A 24212-nucleotide genomic window follows, 5' to 3' on the forward strand; every position below is an offset into this window, starting at 1 on the left:
TATAGGATACACTGTGTCTTGCACTTTATAGGATACACTGTGTCTGGCATTTTATAGGGTACACTGTGTCTGGCACTTTATAGGGTACACTGTGTCTGGCACTTTATAGGCTACACTGTGTCTTGCATTTTATAGGATACACTGTGTCTTGCACTTTATAGGATACACTGTGTCTTGCACTTTATAGGCTACACTGTGTCTTGCATTTTATAGGATACACTGTGTCTGGCACTTTATAGGATACACTGTGTCTGGCACTTTATAGGATACACTGTGTCTGGCACTTTATAGGATACACTGTGTCTGGCACTTTATAGGGTACACTGTGTCTGGCACTTTATAGGGTACACTGTGTCTGGCACTTTATAGGGTACACTGTGTCTGGCACTTTATAGGATACACTGTGTCTGGCACTTTATAGGGTACACTGTGTCTGGCACTTTATAGGGTACACTGTGTCTGGCACTTTATAGGGTACACTGTGTCTTGCACTTTATAGGATACACTGTGTCTGGCACTTTATAGGGTACACTGTGTCTTGCACTTTATAGGATACACTGTGTCTGGCACTTTATAGGATACATTGTGTCTGGCACTTTATAGGCTACACTGTGTCTGGCACTTTATAGGCTACACTGTGTCTGGCACTTTATAGGGTACACTGTGTCTGGCACTTTATAGGGTACACTGTGTCTTGCACTTTATAGGATACACTGTGTCTGGCACTTTATAGGATACACTGTGTCTGGCACTTTATAGGGTACACTGTGTCTGGCACTTTATTGGCTACACTGTGTCTGGCACTTTATTGGCTACACTGTGTCTGGCACTTTATAGGGTACACTGTGTCTGGCACTTTATAGGGTACACTGTGTCTGGCACTTTATAGGGTACACTGTGTCTGGCACTTTATAGGGTACACTGTGTCTGGCACTTTATAGGGTACACTGTGTCTGGCACTTTATAGGATACACTGTGTCTGGCACTTTATAGGATACACTGTGTCTGGCACTTTATAGGCTACACTGTGTCTGGCACTTTATAGGGTACACTGTGTCTGGCACTTTATAGGGTACACTGTGTCTGGCGCTGTGTAGGACACCCCCCATCATACATAAGCAATACAGCTGGGGTAATGTCTTGTCTAGGAAGCCGTCCATTGGTCATTAACACTAGTCACATGATCAGATTTTCTGCTGACATCACCCTAGATGACACGTTATCATGCATTTGTTCCAATGCAAATTAATCTTTGATCTATAAATGGAAAATCACTCCCATCAAATATTTGTCATTGTAGCTGCTTTCCAGACCAGTGTCCCAATACTCAAAATTTTTGATATACCAGCCAGACCGGGGTGGATCTTTACACGTCACATTTTCTACTATTGCAAAGTTGTCATTGCCATTTCATATATGCCATGCAATATGTACAGATACCCACTCTTTATACTGCATCACCATTCCAGGTTGCCAATCATATTGGCAGTGAACATCATGAAATTATTTTTGATGCTGAAGAGGGGATACAGGCGGTGGATGAGGTCATCTTTACACTAGAAACCTATGACATCACAACAGTGAGAGCCTCTGTCGGTAAGAAATACTCGATGGCGATTTAAATCTACGTGAATAAGCAGAACTGAGGTATCGGGCAAAGCAGCACGTGCGGACGCACCACTATGCTTGAAAAGGCATTTAAGGGTCCATGTCGATCGCTGAAGCACCTTAGCCCCTTCACTCCGTTAAATAGGGGATGTTCTGAAGTTCAACAATCAGACATTGACGGACAAACTTAAAGGGGTTCTACAATTTTGACAATCCCTACTTGTTAGAAAGGTCCCAAGTCAATAAGCAGATTACAAAGTGTCCCCCTGTGACCCGCAGCGATCAGCTGTAAGCTGTGTCGAAAGCTGGCAGTGTTTAATTTCCCTGCAGCGCCACCACAGGAGAAATTAAGCATTACATTGTGCCCATTCATATCAATGGGTTGTTGGTGTAATGCAGGACAGGACCGGTCCTCCAGAGAGAGAAACACTCATTGACAGCAACATAATAAATGTGGTCGCAGGGGGTGTGACTGGGCCTGGAGGGGAACGAGGCCTTCCCCAGATCCCCGCAGGCTGCCGGGCAGTGTCAGGACATTATATGCAATGCAGGACACAATATAATGTCCTGGCACTGCCCAACATCAGGACCTTGTATGCGCCGTGGCTTGAAGTGGCAGCCTGTGGACAAGAGAAGAGGTGACTAAATGATTTTTTGTTTCATGCTCAATCGAGGGGCACGGCCCAAGGCCAGAGGCCCGGCTATAACTACGCCCCTGTTCTTTGTAACCGTTCTCCACTCTGACCAAGAGATGAGGTTCCTGAACAGTGGACCCCCCCCCCCCATTACCTCAGAATTCCTTAATACAGTGTATGAAAATGGGTTTTCTAAACTGGACAATCCCTTTAAGCCACGTGTAGTCACAGAAATAGTATTTTTTATAAAAACAGGGTTAAAAGAACAGTAAGAGAGATGGCTGGTAATGGGAGTAGGGGTTCGAGAGAATTATCCAGACTGGTGCAATTAATTGAAACACAAAGTATATAAAAAATTTGCAGAACTTTTTATTATAGAGTGATTACATTTTATTTACGTAACACTGGGAAACCGCTTAACCCTCTCACGTCACCAAACTGGCTATTTACGCCGCTGTAGGATAGACCTCATACTGCATCAATATAAAAGTACGTGGTCCTCCTTAATGGAAAATCGCGCGGCATAATCCTCTGCAATTAAAGCGACCGGGCTGACGCTGTGTTAGATCCTTCTGAAGTGACAGGGACCGTAAATGATCCCTGCACAAAATAGTGTTTAAAGTGAGTGCTATGTTCTGCAATGAGACCCGTTCTACATACAGAGGAATTCTGGTAGGAAACACATAATGGTATTCCAGCTTCCTCCAGGCCCAGGATTTTTTTTTTTTAAATAACTAAAAATAAAAAATAAATGTGTAAAAGGAATAAAGACAAAAAAACCCTAAGAAATAAAAAAGCCTTGTCCGCCTAGCTGTGCCCCTACTCTTATTCCTAAAATAAACATGAATGAATAGCGCAGTCAACTACGCTATTCATCCCTTCAAAATGGAACTCTTGCACAATGGAAACCATTAGCACAGGATCCATCACCTTTGAAATCAATTGTAATGACGGGGGTAGGGAGACAGACAAGTGAGCCCTAATCTACCCGCCACTCAGTCCCTGCCTACTTGCAACGACCCGCCCTAGGCGACGGGGTACAACTGGGCGACGGTCCCTACACTCAATAAGTGCACGACAGACAAACAGACAAGGGTACACAGAAGCAAGGGGAAAAGGGGCAGTTGCCCACGGCAACACGTGAGCAACAAGAGTAGTAAACAAGCCGAGTCAAACCAGGAGTGTACGAGGTACCAAACACAGAGCAGGAGAGTAGAGAACAAGCCGAGTCAAACCAGGAGTGTACGAGGTACCAAACGCAGAGCAGGAGAGTAGTCAGTAAGCCAGGGTCGATATGAAGCAGGGTCAAATGGTTAAAGAAGCTGCAGCAGGGCCAGTAAACAAAACAAGAAGAATCACAAGCAAAGGAGGAACAGGAAAGGCAGGTATAAATAGACAGTGGGCGGGAGCTATCTCCATCTTGCCAGGCTGTGATAGGTTCTCCCACTCCTAAGCCTGCCACCCTGAGTGGTGGAAGAAGGAGTCAGTCTCATAGACATAGAAGCAGGTGCAGACTGATTATCTATGGGCGTTAACCCCGAAGCTGTGCCTGGCAGATCCTTTACATCAATGGTGATGAAAACTGAAACTTTTTTTGGTTTCCGTTTGTGTCAGTCAGTGTTCCGATCTGACAGAAAGCTCCAATGGAACGTCGGAACGGGACCCTAGCGCAGATGTGAACGAAGCCTAAGACAAACTAAAAAATAAATGAGGACAGCAAAAAAGTGGTGAAGCTATATTACCAAAATGCTGGATCTTGCTAACTATAGATCCTACAGTATATTTATCAAAGTTGTAACTTCACATTAACGAAATGTCCACCTTTCATCATCATCATCATCATCATCATCATCATCATTATGTCATTTTTAGGTTCAAAATTCTGTGCTGAATAATTTCCTAAATTTTCCTTTTTTTGTGGCTGGAGCTCCATATTCCTGATACAGAGCTCCAAATTCCCTGTAGAGATAGAATTACATGATAAAATCCTGGCTGCCACCATCCACCATTAGAGGGAGTTGAGGAGCTTACTGAATACTGTTTTATAATTGAGTTTAATGTGAGCTGTATGCAATAAGCTCCTGAGCTCCCCCTAGTGGTGGCTTCAGACAGACAGAATTTAAATATTTAACTCATTGCTATGCAGGGGATTTTGAGCTCTGTAACAGACAAACAGAGCTCTGACCACTATAAAGAAAAAAAAAGAAGCCTCTTCTGTAACACCCTCCATTGAAAAGTGACCCTCTAGCTGTACGTTTCGATGCCTCGTCTCATTACTGTTCTTCAAGCTAAAAATATATATTTATTCTTTATTTTTAAGGAATCAAGGACTCGTCAGATAAACCAAATTTCTTTACCTTTTGTTCCAAACACTTTTTAGATTGAAGTGTTATAAATGAAAAATATCATCATCTTCCATGACCCACAAGCGTTAACATACAGTAGTAAACTGGGAACAGCTTATACTTTTACCTTTGCTTTGTTCTTTCTGGCTTGGATAAAAAGAAAAAAGAACCTTGAAGATCTCTGGGGCCAACAAAGCAAAAAAATATATTTTATTGCAAATTTTTTACAAAAATTGCTGTTTTGAACTTTCTTATGTAAAAAACAGACAGTGAGGTATAAGACAGAGCAATGCAGTAGATCTCAGGCACACACGGAGGCATATAAAAAATATACTGTGCCCCATGGCAAACTATTGAAAGGCCACTACCCACAGATCGATTATTGACTCAGTAACCTCTGCTTTATATAATATTGCCACCCAGTGCCCATATAATACCACCTTCAGTGCCCAAAAACCGCTATTATAAACAGAACATAAACATACAATAAGTGCAAATATAACCAATCACTTTATACAAGCACACAGATATGTGTAGTCACTATATACATCTGTGCAGACCTGATATTTACATGCACACATATGCATAGTGACGGCATGAGCACAGTTACATACATGATCGCACATATACATGCTCACTTCATATACGTGTACATGCGCGCATATGTACACGCCCAAAATGCAACCTGTGAAATAAGATCATGGAGATGGGGAGCCAAGTGTGAGAATTTTGTGCAGAATTTTGGACATGTTTAGATGAAAAGAACAAAAAATGGATCTTGACTTTTAGGGCATTTCTTATATTTTCTAACTAAAATGACCTAAAAAAAACCAAATCAAATAAATAAAAATGAAAAGAAGTTGCTTCTTTAAAGGGGTTTTACAGGTTCTGACAACTGATGACCTATCCACCGGATAGGTGATCAGTAAATGATCTGTGGGGGTCCGACACACGGGCCCCGCACAGATCAGCTGCTCTGGTGCCTCCGTGCATCGGACATACATGCTGGAAGTAGTTAGCTCCGGTGACGGAATAGCGGCCGAGCTGCAGTACTGTATTCAAGTAAATAGGAGCGGACCTGCAGTTCTGCAGCACGGCCGCTATGCAATGGTCGGAGCCAACTGCTTCCGGCCTCCGTCCATAGCGTTAAGCACCACAACATCCGGTGCCCGCAGGCCACCAGGAGCGGCTTATCGGTGCGAGGTCCGGATGTCGGACCTGCACTGATGACATACTGATGACCTATCCGGTGGAAAGGTCATCAGGTGTCAGAAGCCAGACAACCCCTTTAACACCCTCTAGTGAATAGTGACCCTCTAGCTATAGGTTCTGTCACTGTTCGTTATATTAATTTCCTGTTAATTTTCCTTCGAACATATAATTTATTTCTCACTGAGTCTTTTACCCATTAGGGATATATTTGTTGCCGGTTACCACGTAACCGTTGATGTTTGATTCGATCAGTATATCGGCATGAACTGAATGGGATACAAATGTATCAATAATCATTTGTCTAGCGCTTTCACACTTTACATTGACACTAATTAATTAAAGTGATTTGGTAGACAATATTGTATGTTACATATCTAACTTGTTTATTATTTGTATTATTTTATAGATTTTTATATTTTGTATATTACTTTTTGTAGGTTTATATATATATATATATATACACACAATATTATTGGTCCATGTAGGGACCGGTAACCCCACTTGTGAAAGCGTCAGCACTGGGTTCTATCTGTATACACTACAATCCTGATCATCTGGACCAAGTGCAGAGTGAATAGCTCCTGTGCTATTGGAGCACACTTGTCGGTATGGCTACCAAATACCGGCCCTACGCGTTTCTTTACTTTATATATTTGCTGTAAATCTTCAGGGGCCGGCAGAATTAATCCGTTAGATCTTCTAGCATTCTAGAAGTCTAAGTGCACAATGTACTAGCTGTAGGTCCACAGCACAGATCTGCCACATATCACTCTATAGAAAGATAATTCTACCAGGGGCAAACTGGGCATTGTCTGGGCCCAGAGGAGTAACTTGAAGCTAATGGCCCCAATGCAAAACTTGTTACAGGCCCCTTAACAACCATGTGCAATTTATAATACCGGTGTCTTCTTATGTGGCACAGGGGCTTTTGGGCAACTCAGAAACCAATGCCCATGTGCAATGGCTACCACTTCGCCCCCTATAGCTCTGCCCCTGTGTGGTCCCTCATCCTTCATGCCCTGTCTAGCGCTCGTTAAATTTTTTCAAGTCATTACATTCTTCCATGTTCCATTTACATCTAGAAAGAGCTTTCCGGTAATTGCCCGGTACTACAAAACTCCCGCCAAACCTCAAATAATGTAGCAAAAAGCTGTAATATTCTTATTCTCAAAATTGCTCGCTGCTCCCCTGCCGGTGGTCCTCCGCCGCTGGTCCTCCGCCGCTGGTCCTCCATGCTCCAGTGTGATGACTAGCGATGGTGGGTCCATTGTAATATCACGTCACATGACTGACTTGGGAAATTACCTTCCTATGAAGTTTTATACCCATTAACCCTAAAATATTGGCTTCAGCTTTTTATTTTTATTTTTTTTATTACAAATTACCCTATTATGGGAGCTGTGAGTTTTTTTTCAGGTACTTCTTAGGGCATAAATTTATATTATACTCTATTATATTTCTGGTAACTGTCTGTATAGTAGTGGTCAGCAGGCGTGGCTCTCAGCCTCTCCAGATGTTGCAAAACTACAACTCCCAGCATGCATTGACAGCCTGCAGATCAAAAAAGCAATGAATACAATAACTAATAATAATAATAATAATAATAATAATAAAAATACGTTTTGTATTTCTTTTAGGGATGTATCTAATTTCCAAGTACATAAGAAATAAGACGAACAGCGTGGTGATATTTTCCGGCGAAGGCTCCGACGAGCTCACCCAGGGCTATATCTACTTCCACAAGGTTAATTTTTTTCCTTTCTACAATTTTTATAATTTTTCCTAATCAGAATAACTTTTAATCCATTACAGATTTTTTTTTTTTTTGCGCTGGGAGGTTCAAAGCCGGTTGTTCCACAGTTGAAGAGATGTGGCGAAATATTATTCTGCTTTGTGCAGAGAGAGAGAATGGAGGGAGGTTACATGGAGGAGATTTTTTAAATGAGCACAGGGGAAAAATAGAACAGTTGCCCAAAGCAGCCAATCAGATTCCAGCTCTCATTTTTCTGCGTCGGGTTCCATTCACCGGTTCCGTTTTTTTTTAATGAGAAACAATAGCGTAGTTGACTATGCTATTGTTTCCCCTAAAAAACTGGAAACCTTATGGAACGGAAACCATTTGCAACGGGAGCATTACCATGGAAATAAATGGTAATACAGACGGAAGCTATGGTTTCTGTTTGCCTTTCCATTCATGGGTTCCTCCGACGGAAAGGTCTAACGGAACCCGACGCTAATCTGAACGAGGTCTTAAAGTGAACCCTCAGCAGTTCTTTCTTCCCGATTTGAATTCAATGGGGAGGTAAAACCCGCAACAAATAGCAGATGTTGCGATTTTTGTGGCGAAAAGCTGCGATTCCGCGGCAAAAATCGCAACTCAGAAAAAAAATCTTATACTTACCCAGATTTCTGTGCTTCTTCGTCCAGGCCGGCCTCCTGAGATGACATTTTATCCCATGTGAACGCCGCTGCCAATCACAGGCCGCAGCGGCCACATGGGATAAAAATTTATCCCAGGAGGCCGGGCTGCAGGACGTCAGTGGGTAAGTATTTTTTTCTATGTGCAGTTTTCTGCAGCGGACATTCCGGCTGGAATTCCCTGTGGCGACCAGGGCAGATATGTGTGAATATAGGCTTAAAAATACCTATGCCAGCTAGTCTCCCGGTCTTCTCAGCCTACGAATCTGTGTGATCAGATAATCGCATCCACCTCCTCCCCTTTGTCTTCATGTCCCTGTCAGTCAGTGTCAGAGCCCTCCCATTGCCACGCCCCTTCTGCTTCCTGTAGGGTGGAGTAAGACATGTACAGAGAGAGATAAGCGGCGCCTGCATTGTGCAGGAATGGCCTCGACCCCTCGCCCAGGAGTGCAGTCCATTGTAGTTCTGTGGTTTTGTCATTGAGGAGGAAGGTCCCGGCAGGGCTGTACAATGCTCAAGCAGTTGTGTAATAACCTTTTTTTTTAAATTCCTTTCACAGGCTCCTTCTCCGGAAGAGGCCGCAGAAGACAGCGAGCGTTTGCTGAGAGAGTTGTACATGTTTGATGTTCTTCGTGCTGACAGGACAACCGCTGCACATGGGTGAGCCCCACAGGAGCGTTCACTGAGACATTGGGAGAAATAATAGAAATACATTCTTAAAGGGGCTGTACAAGATTACAAATACAGGGCTGCTTTCTTGCTAAAATAGCGCCACATTTGTCAACAGCTGTGTCTGGTATTGCAGCTCAGCCCTATTGAAGTAAACGGGGCTGAGTTGCAATACCACACACAACCTGTAAACTGGTGTGGCACTGTTTCTGGAAGAACGCATCCATGTTTTTCTAATTCTGTACAACCCCTTTAATAAAAAATGTATTGTATTTGTTGGAATATCCCACTTCTGGGACCCCACCTACCAAATGTTATTTATAATACTGGTGTCTTCGTATGTGGCAGAGGGGCATTTGTGCCCACTCAGGCACCAGGTGCGACTGCTACCTCTGCACCCCCTTTAGCTATGCCTCTGAGTCTGCCACCTCACCATATGTAGTGTATGTCCAATATGTTTAGAGCCATGTAGTACTCTAGTTTATCCTGCAGATGGCGGTATTGTACTTCAGACAATACAAAGCAATGTTAATCTGCAAGAAATGTATCCACCTGCAGAACATTGCAGATTCTCAGAGCGGTAATGAAGATTATAGTTGGGACACAAGTCTTGCTATTTAGCTTGCACTCAAGTTATTTGGGGTATTTTTCCATAACATTAATTCACCAATAAAAATGGCGGTCCGGGTGAAGCTCGCTAAAAAGATTTTTGTAATTGTTTTTCTTTGTAAAAGGCTTGAACTTCGAGTGCCTTTCCTGGATCATCGCTTTACTTCATACTACCTCTCTGTGCCACCTGAACTGCGGATGCCCAAGGTGTGGTATACAGCTGTGATATCTACATAATGCTTGTTACCCTTGAGAGGCGCCCGTGATATGACTGTGGTTTAATTCTGTACAGAATGGCGTGGAGAAATACCTCTTGAGAGAAGCCTTCGAGAGCTCCAACCTTCTGCCCAAAGACATTCTGTGGAGACCTAAGGAAGCGTTTAGTGATGGACTGACATCTATAAAAAAATCCTGGTTTTCCATCCTACAGGACCATATAGAACTGCAGGTACACGGGTCTCAAAGAGGAGTTGCTACCCCTCCTGACATGTCTATTTTAGTAAATACCTGTATTCCCCATGAAATAACAACTCTACAACATGTTTTCTTAAAACTCTTCATTGTGCCATTCCTCTGTTATTCCTCCTGGAAATTTATGAATAAATTGATAACTGGGTGTACCAATTTCCTTTGATAAAGGGTCGTGTCCTACACAGTCTCACTCCGTCAGCATTGATTGGAAAGTCTCAGTCTGTGTAGGGACACCCCCCCCAACTGGTAATGCCCAGTTCTCAATTTAGTCGTACATTTCTAGGAGGAATAACAGAGGGACGGCACAATGCAGAGTTCTAAGAAAAGATGCTCCAGAATTGTTATTTTATGGTGAATACACAAATTTACTGAAACAGACAAGTCAGGAGGGGCGACAGGTCTTCTTTAAAGGGGTTGTCCACTTCTGAAAAACGATCGAGCAATACTAATTAAATATTTAAAGTATTTTTTAAATATACTTACCGTTTCAAAGTTGCAGATATCTTCTAATTCCGTCTAGTGTCACGTGACCACCGTCTGAACTGTTCTCTTCCGCTGACGTCTTGTTCGGTCTTCTTCACTCTTGACTTCCGGACGAGCTCCTGTTCCGGTCTTCTTGCTTCTTCTGTTCCCCTTGCGCCTGCGCGTTCCGACCTAGTTATATTTTTCACGCATGTGCAGTAACCTACAATATTTAGAGTATGCGCATTGAGAGTAAGTTCATTGGGCTTTGAAATACTATTAATTGCGCCCAAAAAAATTATTATTTTAGCTATTTTGATTCCGCTTCACTTTGGCCATACACCCGGATTCGAGGCATGCTATTGGTTCAAAGCCTCCTCAATGCCTGCCCCGTTCTTTCTTAGATTACGCCTCAATGCCAGCCCTATTTTATTTTCGTTCATGTTATCCCTCGCGTTATTCCTCGGTGCCATTATCACTGTAGATACCATCTTTGCGGGGCACGCGGTCACTGAGGGATAACAGGAACGAAAATAAAATAATGCTGGCATTGAGGCGTAATCTAAGAAAGAACGGGGCGGGTACACACTGGTTTTAGCACAACCTCCCGCGCTCATGACCCCCACTATTTGAAAACCATCTGCTGCAGAGTACTGTTCCTGCACAGCGACCTCCTCTATCACCCCCCTTCACTGTTATGTTCAAATAAACACACATATACTAGTTCAGTTATGTAGTTGCCATTTGCACCTCATAATAGGTTCAGGCTGCTGCACTTCCGACCCCCGTGCTTTACACTGCAGCTCTGCTTCTTCAGAATAGCTTATGTGTGTATAAGGACAATCTCATCATTCAGATATCAAGTAAATCAGCCTCAATAAAGGGTGAGCCTGAAGAACTAGTAACGTTATTAAGATAACTATTTCTAATATATAGACAAGTCACATTATGTGCAATTTCAGAGAAAATATGTACATTTATGACACATTGACTATGAATTGCTTTGCTCGGTCTACAGTATATGGAAAGGGAGAAAGGTGTTGAACTACTTTTCAAGATTGGGATTAGTGTAACCCTTTAAGAACTCCTAATGAACACAGCCCCGGCCTGACCTTAAGGGCGGGTTCACACGTGGCGGAATTTCACTTAAATTCCGCTGCGGACACTCCGCAGCGTTAATCCGCAGCGGTGCCGTTTGTCCATTGACTTACACTTTAATTTAGCAGTGTTCGTTTAGACGAGGCGTCAAATTCCGCTGCGGAGCATAGGCTGCGTAGCGGAATTTGGTGTCCGCAGCATGCTCTGTCTGTTGCGGAGCAGTGGCGGACTCATGGCGGAATTTCTCCATTGACTTCAATGGAGAGTCAAAATTCCGCAATGAAGTCCGCAGATCTTATGTGTGCTGCGGAGCGTATTGTTTTTACTACCATGACATTTCTTCATTCTGGCTGGACCTATGTATTTCTAGGTCTACAGCCAGACTGAGGAAGTCAATGGGGCTCCCGTAATGACGGGAGCGTTGCTAGGAGACGTCTGTAAATAGTCACTGTCCAGGGTGCTGAAAGAGTTAAGCGATCGGCAGTAACTGTTTCTGCACCCGGGACAGTGACTACCGATCTCAATATACATGTATCTGTAAAAAACATATAAGTTCATACTTACCGAGAACTCCCTGCTTCTGTCTCCAGTCCGGCCTCCCAGGATGACGTTTCAGTCTAAGTGACGGCTGCAGCCAATCACAGGCCAAGCACAGGCTGCAGCGGTCACATGGACTGGTGCGTCATCCAGGGAGGTCGGGCTGGATGCCGAAAGAGGGACGCGTCACCAAGACAACGGGCGGTAAGTATGAAATTCGTTTACTTTCACTAGGGAAAGTGCTGTCCCTTCTCTCTATCCTGCACTGATAGGGAGAAGAGAAGCACTTTTCCTGCAGTCCGCAGCGGCCAGTCCGCATCAATTTTCTGCACATTTTGTGCAGATCCGCAGCAGAATCTGCAACGCAGATTCTGTGCGGCATTGATGCGGACAGTTGCGGAGGAAATCCGCCACGTCTGGCCGTGCCCTAAAGGGTAACTAAACGTTCAACAAACTTCTAACATGTCGTAGTGATATGTTAGAAGATTTGATTGGTGGGGGTCCGAGCACTGAGACCCCCACCGATCGCTAAAACGAAGCTGCAGAAGCGCTCGTGTGAAAAAGCTGAACAGAAACGAAGGGGCTCAGTGCTCACACAAGTGTGATTGGTGGGGGTCTCCGTGCTCTGAACCCCACCAATCAAAACTTCTGACATGTCACTATGACATGTCAGAAGTTTGTTGAACGTTTAGTTACCCTTTAATCTCCAGTGCACCTTCTAGCTCAAATGAAAGGTTGCAGTACCAAACACAGCCACAACCCAAGTGGGGATTGTAAAGAGAAGTGTATGACGCTGACCAATCAGCGTCATACACTTCTCTCCATTCATATCGATTTGTAATCACACACAGCGTGATCTCGCAAGAGCACGCTGCGCTGTCACTTACTCACACATTAAAGTTACTGAAGTGTCTTGAGAGTGAATAGACATCACCTCCAGCCAGGACGCAATGTCTATTCGCAATCCCGACACTTCGGTAACGTTTGTGTGGGAGTTAATGACAACAAGCGTGATCTCGCAAGATCACTATGTGCTGAGTACATGAATGTTGAGAAGTGTATGACGCTGATTGGTCACTGATTCATCAGCGTCATAAACTTCTCTCCACAATGCCCACTTGGCCAAGGCTAAAACATGCCCAGTTGGGCATTAAGAAATTCATTACCATAAATCTAAAATATGTCATAACTCTGTCAAAAATGATCGTTTTTCGAAATAAAAATCACTGTTGTTATCTACATTACAGCGCCGATCACATTATGTAGAAGATAGACCATTATAATGGGTGACAGAGCCTCTTTAAGGCCCGGGTTCCACGATCATATTTGATCGCAGGGTTACTGTAGCGTAATATAAAGGTTTACCTACAGGAGAAAAAAACAGCTTGAGACCGCAATTGACATCCTGAGAGTTATCAGCGCTCGTCTGTTTCCGTCAATCGAATAGACATTAATTAGAGTGGTGGGTGCATGCTCGACTGTCCAAGCTCCTCCACACTGCACGCCCCTCAGTTCTCACGATCGGTGGGGTCAAACAATTATCACCTATTCTGTGGATATTTGTTGATTATGGGACAACCTTCTAAGAACATTTATGGCAAATCAGTTGGCATGGTGCACAGTCTCTCTCATGAATTTCTGGGATGTATTCTCTCAAAAATCCATCAGGGGGTGATGTTGTGCTGTTCTTTCACCAGTTAGGTCATGCCTCCTTGTAACCATCCTCCCGTTGTTACGGATACTATCATTTGTTGCCTTCTGCATCATCCAATGAGTCAGATGTTCATGTCCCTCACAAGAGCTCCCAAAATAATCTAAAATGTCACTTTTGTTACATAGATAAACACTTCGAAGACTTGGGGACGTTGCACTGTTATGTTATAAGGTTTGAAGGAATTCTGTAATCCTTCCGTGGACCTTTATTCAGTGTTATACCAGAGAATAGATCTGAAATTGATGTGATGGAACAGAGAATTGTAATACGGGTCTGTCTTATAATGGTCTACTCCATGGTGTCAGCAATATTTTATTATTATAGTAGTTATATTCTTGTACATAGGGGGCAGTATTATAGTAGTTATATTCTTGTATATAGGGGGCAGTATTATAGTAGTTATATTCTTGTATAAAGAGGACAGTATTATAGTAGTTATATTCTTGTATATAGGGGGCAGTATTATAGTAGTTATATTCTTGTATATAAGGAGCAGTATTATAGTAGTTATATTCTTGTATATAGGGGGAAGTATTATAGTAGTTCTATTCTTGTATATAGGGAGCAGTCTTATAGTAGTTATATTCTTGTATATAGGGACAGTATTATAGTAGTTATATTCTTGTATAAAGAGGACAGTGTTATAGTAGTTATATTCTTGTATATAGGGGGCAGTATTATAGTAGTTCTATTCTTGCATATAGGGAGCAGTATTATAGTAGTTATATTCTTGTATATAGGGGCAGTATTATAGTAGTTCTATTCTTGTATATAGGGGGAAGTATTATAGTAGTTATATTCTTGTATATAGGGGCAGTATTATAGTAGTTATATTCTTGTAAATAGGAGGCAGTATTATAGTAGTTATATTCTTGTGTATAGGGCCAGTATTATAGTAGTTATATTCTTGTATATAGGAGGCAGTATTATAGTAGTTATATTCTTGTACATAGGGGTAGTATTATAGTAGTTATATTCTTGTACATAGGGGCAGTATTATAGTAGTTATATTCTTGTATATAGGGGGCAGTATTACAGTAGTTATATTCTTGTATATAGGGGGCAGTATTATAGTAGTTATATTCTTGTATATAGGGGGCAGTATTATAGTAGTTATATTCTTGTATATAGGGGCAGTATTATAGTAGTTATATTCTTGTACATAGGAGCAGTGTTATAGTAGTTATATTCTTGTATATAGGGGCAGTATTATAGTCGTTATATTCTTGAATATAGGGGGCAGTATTATAGTAGTTATATTCTTGTATATATGAGCAGTATTATAGTAGTTATATTCTTGTACATAGGGGGCAGTATTATAGTAGTTATATTCTTGTATATAGGGGGCAGTATTATAGTAGTTATATTCTTGTATATAGGGGGCAGTATTATAGTAGTTATATTCTTGTATAAAGAGGACAGTATTATAGTAGTTATATTCTTGTATATAGGGGGCAGTATTATAGTAGTTATATTCTTGTATATAAGGAGCAGTATTATAGTAGTTATATTCTTGTATATAGGGGGAGTATTATAGTAGTTCTATTCTTGTATATAGGGAGCAGTATTATAGTAGTTATATTCTTGTATATAGGGACAGTATTATAGTAGTTATATTCTTGTATAAAGAGGACAGTATTATAGTAGTTATATTCTTGTATATATTGGGCAGTATTATAGTAGTTCTATTCTTGTATATAGGGAGCAGTATTATAGTAGTTATATTCTTGTATATAGGGGCAGTATTATAGTAGTTATATTCTTGTATATAGGGGGCAGTATTATAGTAGTTATATTCTTGTATATAGGGGCAGTATTATAGTAGTTATATTTTTGTATATAGGAGGCAGTATTATAGTAGTTATATTCTTGTATATAGGGGAAGTATTTTAGTAGTTATATTCTTGTATATAGGAGGCAGTATTATAGTAGTTATATTCTTGTATATAGGGGGCAGTATTATAGTAGTTATATTCTTGTATAAAGAGGACAGTATTATAGTAGTTATATTCTTGTATATAGGGGGCAGTATTATAGTAGTTATATTCTTGTATATAAGGAGCAGTATTATAGTAGTTATATTTTTGTTTATAGGGGGAAGTATTATAGTAGTACTATTCTTGTAAATAGGGAGCAGTATTATAGTAGTTATATTCTTGTATATAAGGATAGTATTATAGTAGTTATATTCTTGTATATAGGGGGCAGTATTATAGTAGTTCTATTCTTGTATATAGGGAGCAGTATTATAGTAGTTATATTCTTGTATATAGGGGCAGTATTATAGTAGTTCTATTCTTGTATATAGGGGGCAGTATTATAGTAGTTATATTCTTGTATATAGGGGCAGTATTATAGTAGTTCTATTCTTGTATATAGGGGCAGTATTATAGTAGTTATATTCTTGTATATAGGAGGCAGTATTATAGTAGTTATATTCTTGTATATAGGGGCAGTATTATAGTAGTTATATTCTTGTATATAGGAGGCAGTATTATAGTAGTTATATTCTTGTACATAGGGGTAGTATTATAGTAGTTATATTCTTGTACATAGGGGCAGTATTATAGTAGTTATATTCTTGTATATAGGGGGCAGTATTATAGTAGTTATATTCTTGTATATAGGGGCAGTATTATAGTAGTTATATTCTTGTACATAGGAGCAGTGTTATAGTAGTTATATTCTTGTATATAGGGGCAGTATTATAGTAGTTATATTCTTGTATATAGGGGCAGTATTATAGTAGTTATATTCTTGTATATAGGGGCAGTATTATAGTAGTTATATTCTTGTATATAAAGGGCAGTATTATAGTAGTTATATTCTTGTATATAGGGGCAGTATTATAGTAGTTATATTCTTGTATATAGGGGCAGTATTTTAGTAGTTATATTCATGTATATAGGGGGCAGTATTATAGTAGTTATATTCTTGTATATAGGGAGCAGTATTATAGTAGTTATATTCTTGTATATAGGGGCAGTATTATAGTAGTTATATTCATGTATATAGGAGCTAGTATTATAGTAATTATATTCTTGTATATAGGGGGCAGTATTATAGTAGTTATATTCTTGTATATAGGGGCAGTATTATAGTAGTTATATTCTTGTATATAGGGGCAGTATTATAGTAGTTATATTCTTGTACATAGGGGGTGGTATTATAGTAATTATATTCTTGTATATAGGGGCAGTATTATAGTAGTTATATTCTTGTACATAGGGGGAAGTATTATAGTAGTTATATTCTTGTATATAGGAGCAGTATTATAGTAGTTATATTCTTGTACATAGGAGCAGTATTATAGTAGTTATATTCTTGTATATAGGAGGCAATATTATTGTAGTTAAATTCTTGTACATAGGGGGTAGTATTAAAGTACTTGTATTCTTGTATATAGGGGCAGTATTATAGTAGTTATATTCTTGTATATATTGGCAGTATTATAGTAGTTATATTCTTGTACATAGGTGGCAGTTTTATAGTAGTTATATTCTTGTATATAGGGGCAGTATTATAGTAGTTATATTCTTGTATATAGGAGTAGTAATATTATAGTAGTTTTATTCTTGTACATAGGTGGCAGTATTATAGTAGTTATATTCTTGTATATAGGGGCAGTATTATAGTAGTTATATTCTTGTACATAGGGGCAGTATTATAGTAGTTATATTCATGTATATAGGGGGCAGTATTATAGTAGTAATATTCTTGTATATAGGGGCAGTATTATAGTAGTTATATTCTGGTATATAAGGGCGTTATTATAGTAGTTGTATTCTTGTATATAGGAGCAGTATTATAGTAGTTATATTCTTGTATATAGGAGTAGTAATATTATAGTAGTTATATTCTTGTATATAGGGGCAGTATTATAGTAGTTATATTCTTGTACATAGGTGGCAGTGTTATAGTAGTAATATTCTTGTATATAGGGGCAGTATTATAGTAGTTATATTCTTGTACATAGGGGCAGTATTATAGTAGTTATATTCATGTATATAGGGGGCAGTATTATAGTAGTTATATTCTTGTATATAGGGGCAGTATTATAGTAGTTATATTCTTGTATATAAGGGCGTTATTATAGTAGTTGTATTCTTGTATATAGGAGCAGTATTATAGTAGTTATATTCTTGTATATAGGAGTAGTAATATTATAGTAGTTATATTCTTGTATATAGGGGCAGTATTATAGTAGTTATATTCTTGTACATAGGTGGCAGTGTTATAGTAGTAATATTCTTGTATATAGGGGCAGTATTATAGTAGTTATATTCTTGTTTATAGGCAGCAGTATTATAGTAGTTATATTCTTGTACATAGGTGGCAGTATTATAGCAGTTATATTCTTGTATATAGGAGGCAGTATTATAGTAGTTATATTCTTGTATATAGGGAGCAGTATTATAGCAGTTATATTCTTGTATATAGGGAGCAGTATTATAGTAGTTATATTCTTGTATATAGGGAGCAGTATTAGGGCATGACCACACGTGGCGGATTTCCTCCGCAACTGTCCGCATCAATGCCGCACAGAATCTGCGTTGCAGATTCTGCTGCGGATCTGCACAAAATGTGCAGAAAATTGATGCGGACTAGCTGCTGCGGACTGCGGGAAAAGTGCTTCCCTTCTCCCTATCAGTGCAGGATAGAGAGAAGGGACAGCACTTTCCCTAGTGAAAGTAAACGAATTTCATACTTACCGGCCGTTGTCTTGGTGACGCGTCCCTCTTTCGGCATCCAGCCCGACCTCCCTGGATGACGCGCCAGTCCATGTGACCGCTGCAGCCTGTGCTTGGCCTGTGATTGGCTGCAGCCGTCACTTAGGCTGAAACGTCATCCTGGGAGGCCGGACTGGAGACAGACGCAGGGAGTTCTCGGTAAGTATGAACTTATATTTTTTTTTACAGATACATGTATATTGAGATCGGTAGTCACTGTCCCGGGTGCAGAAACAGTTACTGCCGATCGCTTAACTCTTTCAGCACCCTGGACAGTGACTATTTACAGACGTCTCCTAGCAACGCTCCCGTCATTACGGGAGCCCCATTGACTTCCTCAGTCTGGCTGTAGACCTAGAAATACATCGGTCCAGCCAGAATGAAGAAATGTCATGGTAGTAAAACCAATACGCTCCGCAGCACACATAAGATCTGCGGACTTCATTGCGGAATTTTGACTCTCCATTGAAGTCAATGGAGAAATTCCGCCATGAGTCCGCCACTGCTCCGCAACAGACAGAGCATGCTGCGGACACCAAATTCCGCTCCGCAGCCTATGCTCCGCAGCGGAATTTTACGCCTCATCTAAACGAACACTGCTAAATTAAAGTGTAAGTCAATGGACAAACGGCTCCGCTGCGGATTAACGCTGCGGAGTGTCCGCAGCGGAATTTAAGTGAAATTCCGCCACGTGTGAACCCAGCCTTATAGTAGTTATATTCTTGTACATAGGTGGCAGTGTTATAGTAGTTATATTCTTGTATATAGGAGAAGTATTATTGTAGTTATATTCTTGTATATAGGGAGCAGTATTATAGTAGTTATATTCTTGTATATAGGAGGCAGTATTATATTAGTAATATTCTTGTACATAGGAGCAGTATTATAGTAGATATATTCTTGTATATAGGAGGCAATATTATTGTAGTTAAATTCTTGTACATAGGGGGTAGTATTAAAGTAGTTATATTCTTGTATATAGGGGCAGTATTATAGTAGTTATATTCTTGTATATAGTGGCAGTATTATAGTAGTTATATTCTTGTATATAGGAGCAGTATTATAGTAGTTATATTCTTGTATATAGGAGCAGTATTATAGTAGTTATATTCTTGTATATAGGGAGCAGTTTTATAGTAGTTATATTCGTGTATATAGGTGGCAGTATTATAGTAGTTATATTCTTGTATATAGGGGGCAGTATTATAGTAGTTATATTCTTGTATATAGGGGCAGTATTATAGTAGTTATATTTTTGTATATAGGGGCAGTATTATAGTAGTTATATTCTTGTATATAGTGGCAGTATTATAGTAGTTATATTCTTGTATATAGTGGCAGTATTATAGTAGTTATATTCTTGTATATAGGAGCAGTATTATAGTAGTTATATTCTTGTACATAGGTGGCAGTATTATAGTAGTTATATTCTTGTATATAGGGGCAGTATTATAGTAGTTATATTCTTGTACATAGGTGGCAGTGTTATAGTAGTAATATTCTTGTATATAGGGGCAGTATTATAGTAGTTATATTCTTGTATATAGGCAGCAGTATTATAGTAGTTATATTCTTGTACATAGGTGGCAGTATTATAGCAGTTATATTCTTGTATATTGGGGCAGTATTATAGTAGTTATATTCTTGTACATAGGGGGAAGTATTATAGTAGTTATATTCTTGTACATAGGTGGCAGTGTTATAGTAGTTATATTCTTGTATATAGGGGCAGTATTATAGTAGTTATATTCTTGTACATAGGGGGAAGTATTATAGTAGTTATATTCTTGTACATAGGTGGCAGTGTTATAGTAGTTATATTCTTGTATATATGAGAAGTATTATTGTAGTTATATTCTTGTATATAGGGAGCAGTATTATAGTAGTTATATTCTTGTATATAGGAGGCAGTATTATAGTAGATATATTCTTGTATATAGGAGGCAATATTATTGTAGTTAAATTCTTGTACATAGGGGGTAGTATTAAAGTAGTTATATTCTTGTATATAGGGGCAGTATTATAGTAGTTATATTCTTGTATATAGGAGCAGTATTATAGTAGTTATATTCTTGTATATAGGGAGCAGTATTATAGTAGTTATATTCGTGTATATAGGAGCAGTATTATAGATATAGGGGCAGTATTATAGTAGTTATATTCTTGTATATAGGGGCAGTATTATAGTAGTTATATTCTTGTATATAGGGGCATTATTATAGTAGTTATATTCTTGTATATAGGGGCAGTATTATAGTAGTTATATTCTTATATATAGGGGCTGTATTATAGTAGTTATATTCTTGTATATAGGGGGCAGTATTATAGTAGTTCTATTCTTGTATATAGGAGCAGTATTATAGTAGTTATATTCTTGTACATAGGGGTAGTATTATAGTAGTTATATTCTTGTATATAGGAGCAGTATTATAGTAGTTATATTCTTGTATATAGGAGGCAGTATTATAGTAGTTATATTCTTGTATATAGGGAGCAGTATTATAGTAGTTATATTCTTGTATATAGGAGGCAGTATTATAGTAGTTATATTCTTGTATATAGGGAGCAGTATTATAGCAGTTATATTCTTGTATATAGGGAGCAGTATTATAGTAGTTATATTCTTGTATATAGGGAGCAGTATTAGGGCATGACCACACGTGGCGGATTTCCTCCGCAACTGTCCGCATCAATGCCGCACAGAATCTGCGTTGCAGATTCTGCTGCGGATCTGCACAAAATGTGCAGAAAATTGATGCGGACTAGCCGCTGCGGACTGCGGTAAAAGTGCTTCCCTTCTCCCTATCAGTGCAGGATAGAGAGAAGGGACAGCACTTTCCCTAGTGAAAGTAAATGAATTTCATACTTACCGGCCGTTGTCTTGGTGACGCGTCCCTCTTTCGGCATCCAGCCCGACCTCCCTGGATGACGCGCCAGTCCATGTGACCGCTGCAGCCTGTGCTTGGCCTGTGATTGGCTGCAGCCGTCACTTAGACTGAAACGTCATCCTGGGAGGCCGGACTGGAGACAGAAGCAGGGAGTTCTCGGTAAGTATGAACTTATATTTTTTTTTACAGATACATGTATATTGAGATCGGTAGTCACTGTCCCGGGTGCAGAAACAGTTACTGCCGATCGCTTAACTCTTTCAGCACCCTGGACAGTGACTATTTACAGACGTCTCCTAGCAACGCTCCCGTCATTACGGGAGCCCCATTGACTTCCTCAGTCTGGCTGTAGACCTAGAAATACATAGGTCCAGCCAGAATGAAGAAATGTCATGGTAGTAAAACCAATACGCTCCACAGCACACATAAGATCTGCGGACTTCATTGCGGAATTTTGACTCTCCATTGAAGTCAATGGAGAAATTCCGCCATGAGTCCGCCACTGCTCCGCAACAGACAGAGCATGCTGCGGACACCAAATTCCGCTCCGCAGCCTATGCTCCACAGCGGAATTTTACGCCTCGTCTAAACGAACACTGCTAAATTAAAGTGTAAGTCAATGGACAAACGGCTCCGCTGCGGATTAACGCTGCGGAGTGTCCGCAGCGGAATTTAAGTGAAATTCCGCCACGTGTGAACCCAGCCTTATAGTAGTTATATTCTTGTATATAGAGGGCAGTATTATAGTAGTTATATTCTTGTATATATGGACAGTATTATAGTAGTTATATTCTTGTATATAGAGGGCAGTATTATAGTAGTTATATTCTTGTATATAGGGGGCAGTATTATAGTAGTTATATTCTTGTATTTAGGAGCAGTATTATAGTAATTATGTTCTTAGTAATTTACTGCCTTTTGAGTTAAGATAATTTGGTAGTTTTACCCCCCGTCTTATGGATAAACACAAATAGCATTCATAATACTACTGCACATCATTCAAAATAACAAACTCAGCCCTTATTCATCTGTACATTGACTTTGTAAATATAACAGGTTTTTCCAAACTATAGATTATGTAGGGCTGAATTTTTCATGTGCTTTTATGTGCATACAATAGGTAACTTGTTGTGATTAAGGGCATGCCCCCACGTGGCGGATTTCCTCCGCAACTGTCCGCATCAATGCCGCACCTAATCCGGGTTGCGGATTACGGCTGCGGATCTGCCCAAAATGTGCAGTAAATTGATGCGGACTAGCTGCTGCGGACTGCGGAAAAAGTGCTTCCCTTCTCTCTATCAGTGCAGGATAGAGAGAAGGGACAGCACTTTCCCTAGAGAAAGTAAACGAATTTCATACTTACCGGCCGTTGTCTTGGTGACGCGTCCCTCTTTCGGCATCCAGCCCGACCTCCCTGGATGACGCGGCAGTCCATGTGACCGCTGCAGCCTGTGATTGGCCTGTGATTGGCTGCAGCCGTCACTTAGACTGAAACGTCATCCTGGGAAGCCGGACTGGAGACAGAAGCAGGGAGTTCTCGGTAAGTATGAACTTCTTTTTTTTTACAGGTTGCTATATATTGGGATCGGTAGTCACTGTCCAGGGGGCAGAAACAGCTACTGCCGATCGCTTAACTCTTTCAGCACCCTGGACAGTGACTATTTACTGACGTCTCCTAGCAACGCTCCCGTAATTCCGGGAGCCCCATTGACTTCCTCAGTCTGGCTGTAGACCTAGAAATACATAGGTCCAGCCAGAATGAAGAAATGTCATGTTAAAAAAGCAAGACTCATCCGCAGCACACATAACATGTGCATGACAGCTGCGGACTTCATTGCGGAATTTAGAATCTCTATTGAAGTCAATGGAGAAATTCCGCCATGAGTCCGCAACCAGTCCGCCACTGCTCCGCAACAGACAGAGCATGCTGCGGACACCAAATTCAGCTCCGCAGCCTATGCTCCGCAGCGGAATTTTACGCATCGTCTAAACGAACACTTCTAAATTTAAGTGGAAGTCAATGGAGAAACGGCTCCGCTGCGGATTAACGCTGCGGAGTGTCCGCAGCGGAATTCAAGTGAAATTCCGCCACGTGTGAACCCAGCCTAATAACAAACTCGGCTCTGCTACATCTGCTTGTACAGCTCCCATGGCACCAAAGAAACTGGTTAGAACAACCAATTTATGATGGGCTGCACTTAAATTTGTGAGAAAACCCATTATCCATGTTATCGAGAGCTGATGGACCCTCCATTAGATACATTGTTGCTGATTGAATGACCATTGTTTCCTGGATCTTTATCTTCAGGTGGATGACATGATGCTGGAGAAGTCTCCTGAAAAGTTTCCCTTTAATCCTCCTAAGACAAAGGAAGGTTACTTCTATCGTCAGATCTTTGAGAAGTATTACCCGGAGCGTGCTGACTGGTTGACTCATTACTGGATGCCTCGATGGATCCACGCCACCGACCCGTCTGCCCGAACACTCAAACATTACAAATCTGATATTAATGCATAAAGTTCATTCAACCTTGAGAAAAAAATCTTAAATTCCCACTTTCCATAAATTCTTTACTTTACAATAAAAACTCAGTGAAGAGGATTACACATAAATGTTCACGAGAATGATGGGTAATTTTTCTCCAAGACTTCATCCACTGATGGACTTAATGCATTCACCTCCACCTCCTGATTGACAGATTCTGATATTAGAGGGAATTTAACAAATTATGGTCTGGGGGTTCCCACTCCGCGAATCATTTGCTGAAAAATCTGTCATCTGGATGGAGGCGCAGAGCTGAAAATATACATAGAAT

General features: G+C 40.3%; 1 protein-coding gene across 1 annotated transcript in view; it reads left to right on the top strand.

Moving 5' to 3' along the window:
- The window catches only part of ASNS (asparagine synthetase (glutamine-hydrolyzing)), a 51481-nt gene extending 27472 nt beyond the window's left edge, over positions 1-24009 (top strand). Inside the window, exons 7-12 of the mRNA XM_075827738.1 lie at positions 1470-1596; positions 7438-7544; positions 8778-8878; positions 9622-9703; positions 9789-9944; positions 23705-24009. Of these exons, the coding sequence (XP_075683853.1) occupies positions 1470-1596; positions 7438-7544; positions 8778-8878; positions 9622-9703; positions 9789-9944; positions 23705-23914 (783 nt within the window). The 3' untranslated portion in view covers positions 23915-24009. The remainder of the gene's footprint in view (positions 1-1469; positions 1597-7437; positions 7545-8777; positions 8879-9621; positions 9704-9788; positions 9945-23704) is intronic.
- The last annotated feature ends 203 nt before the right edge of the window (positions 24010-24212 follow it).

The sequence above is a fragment of the Rhinoderma darwinii genome, chromosome 5, assembly GCF_050947455.1.
Source record: "Rhinoderma darwinii isolate aRhiDar2 chromosome 5, aRhiDar2.hap1, whole genome shotgun sequence".
Taxonomy (NCBI): Eukaryota; Metazoa; Chordata; class Amphibia; order Anura; family Rhinodermatidae; genus Rhinoderma; species Rhinoderma darwinii.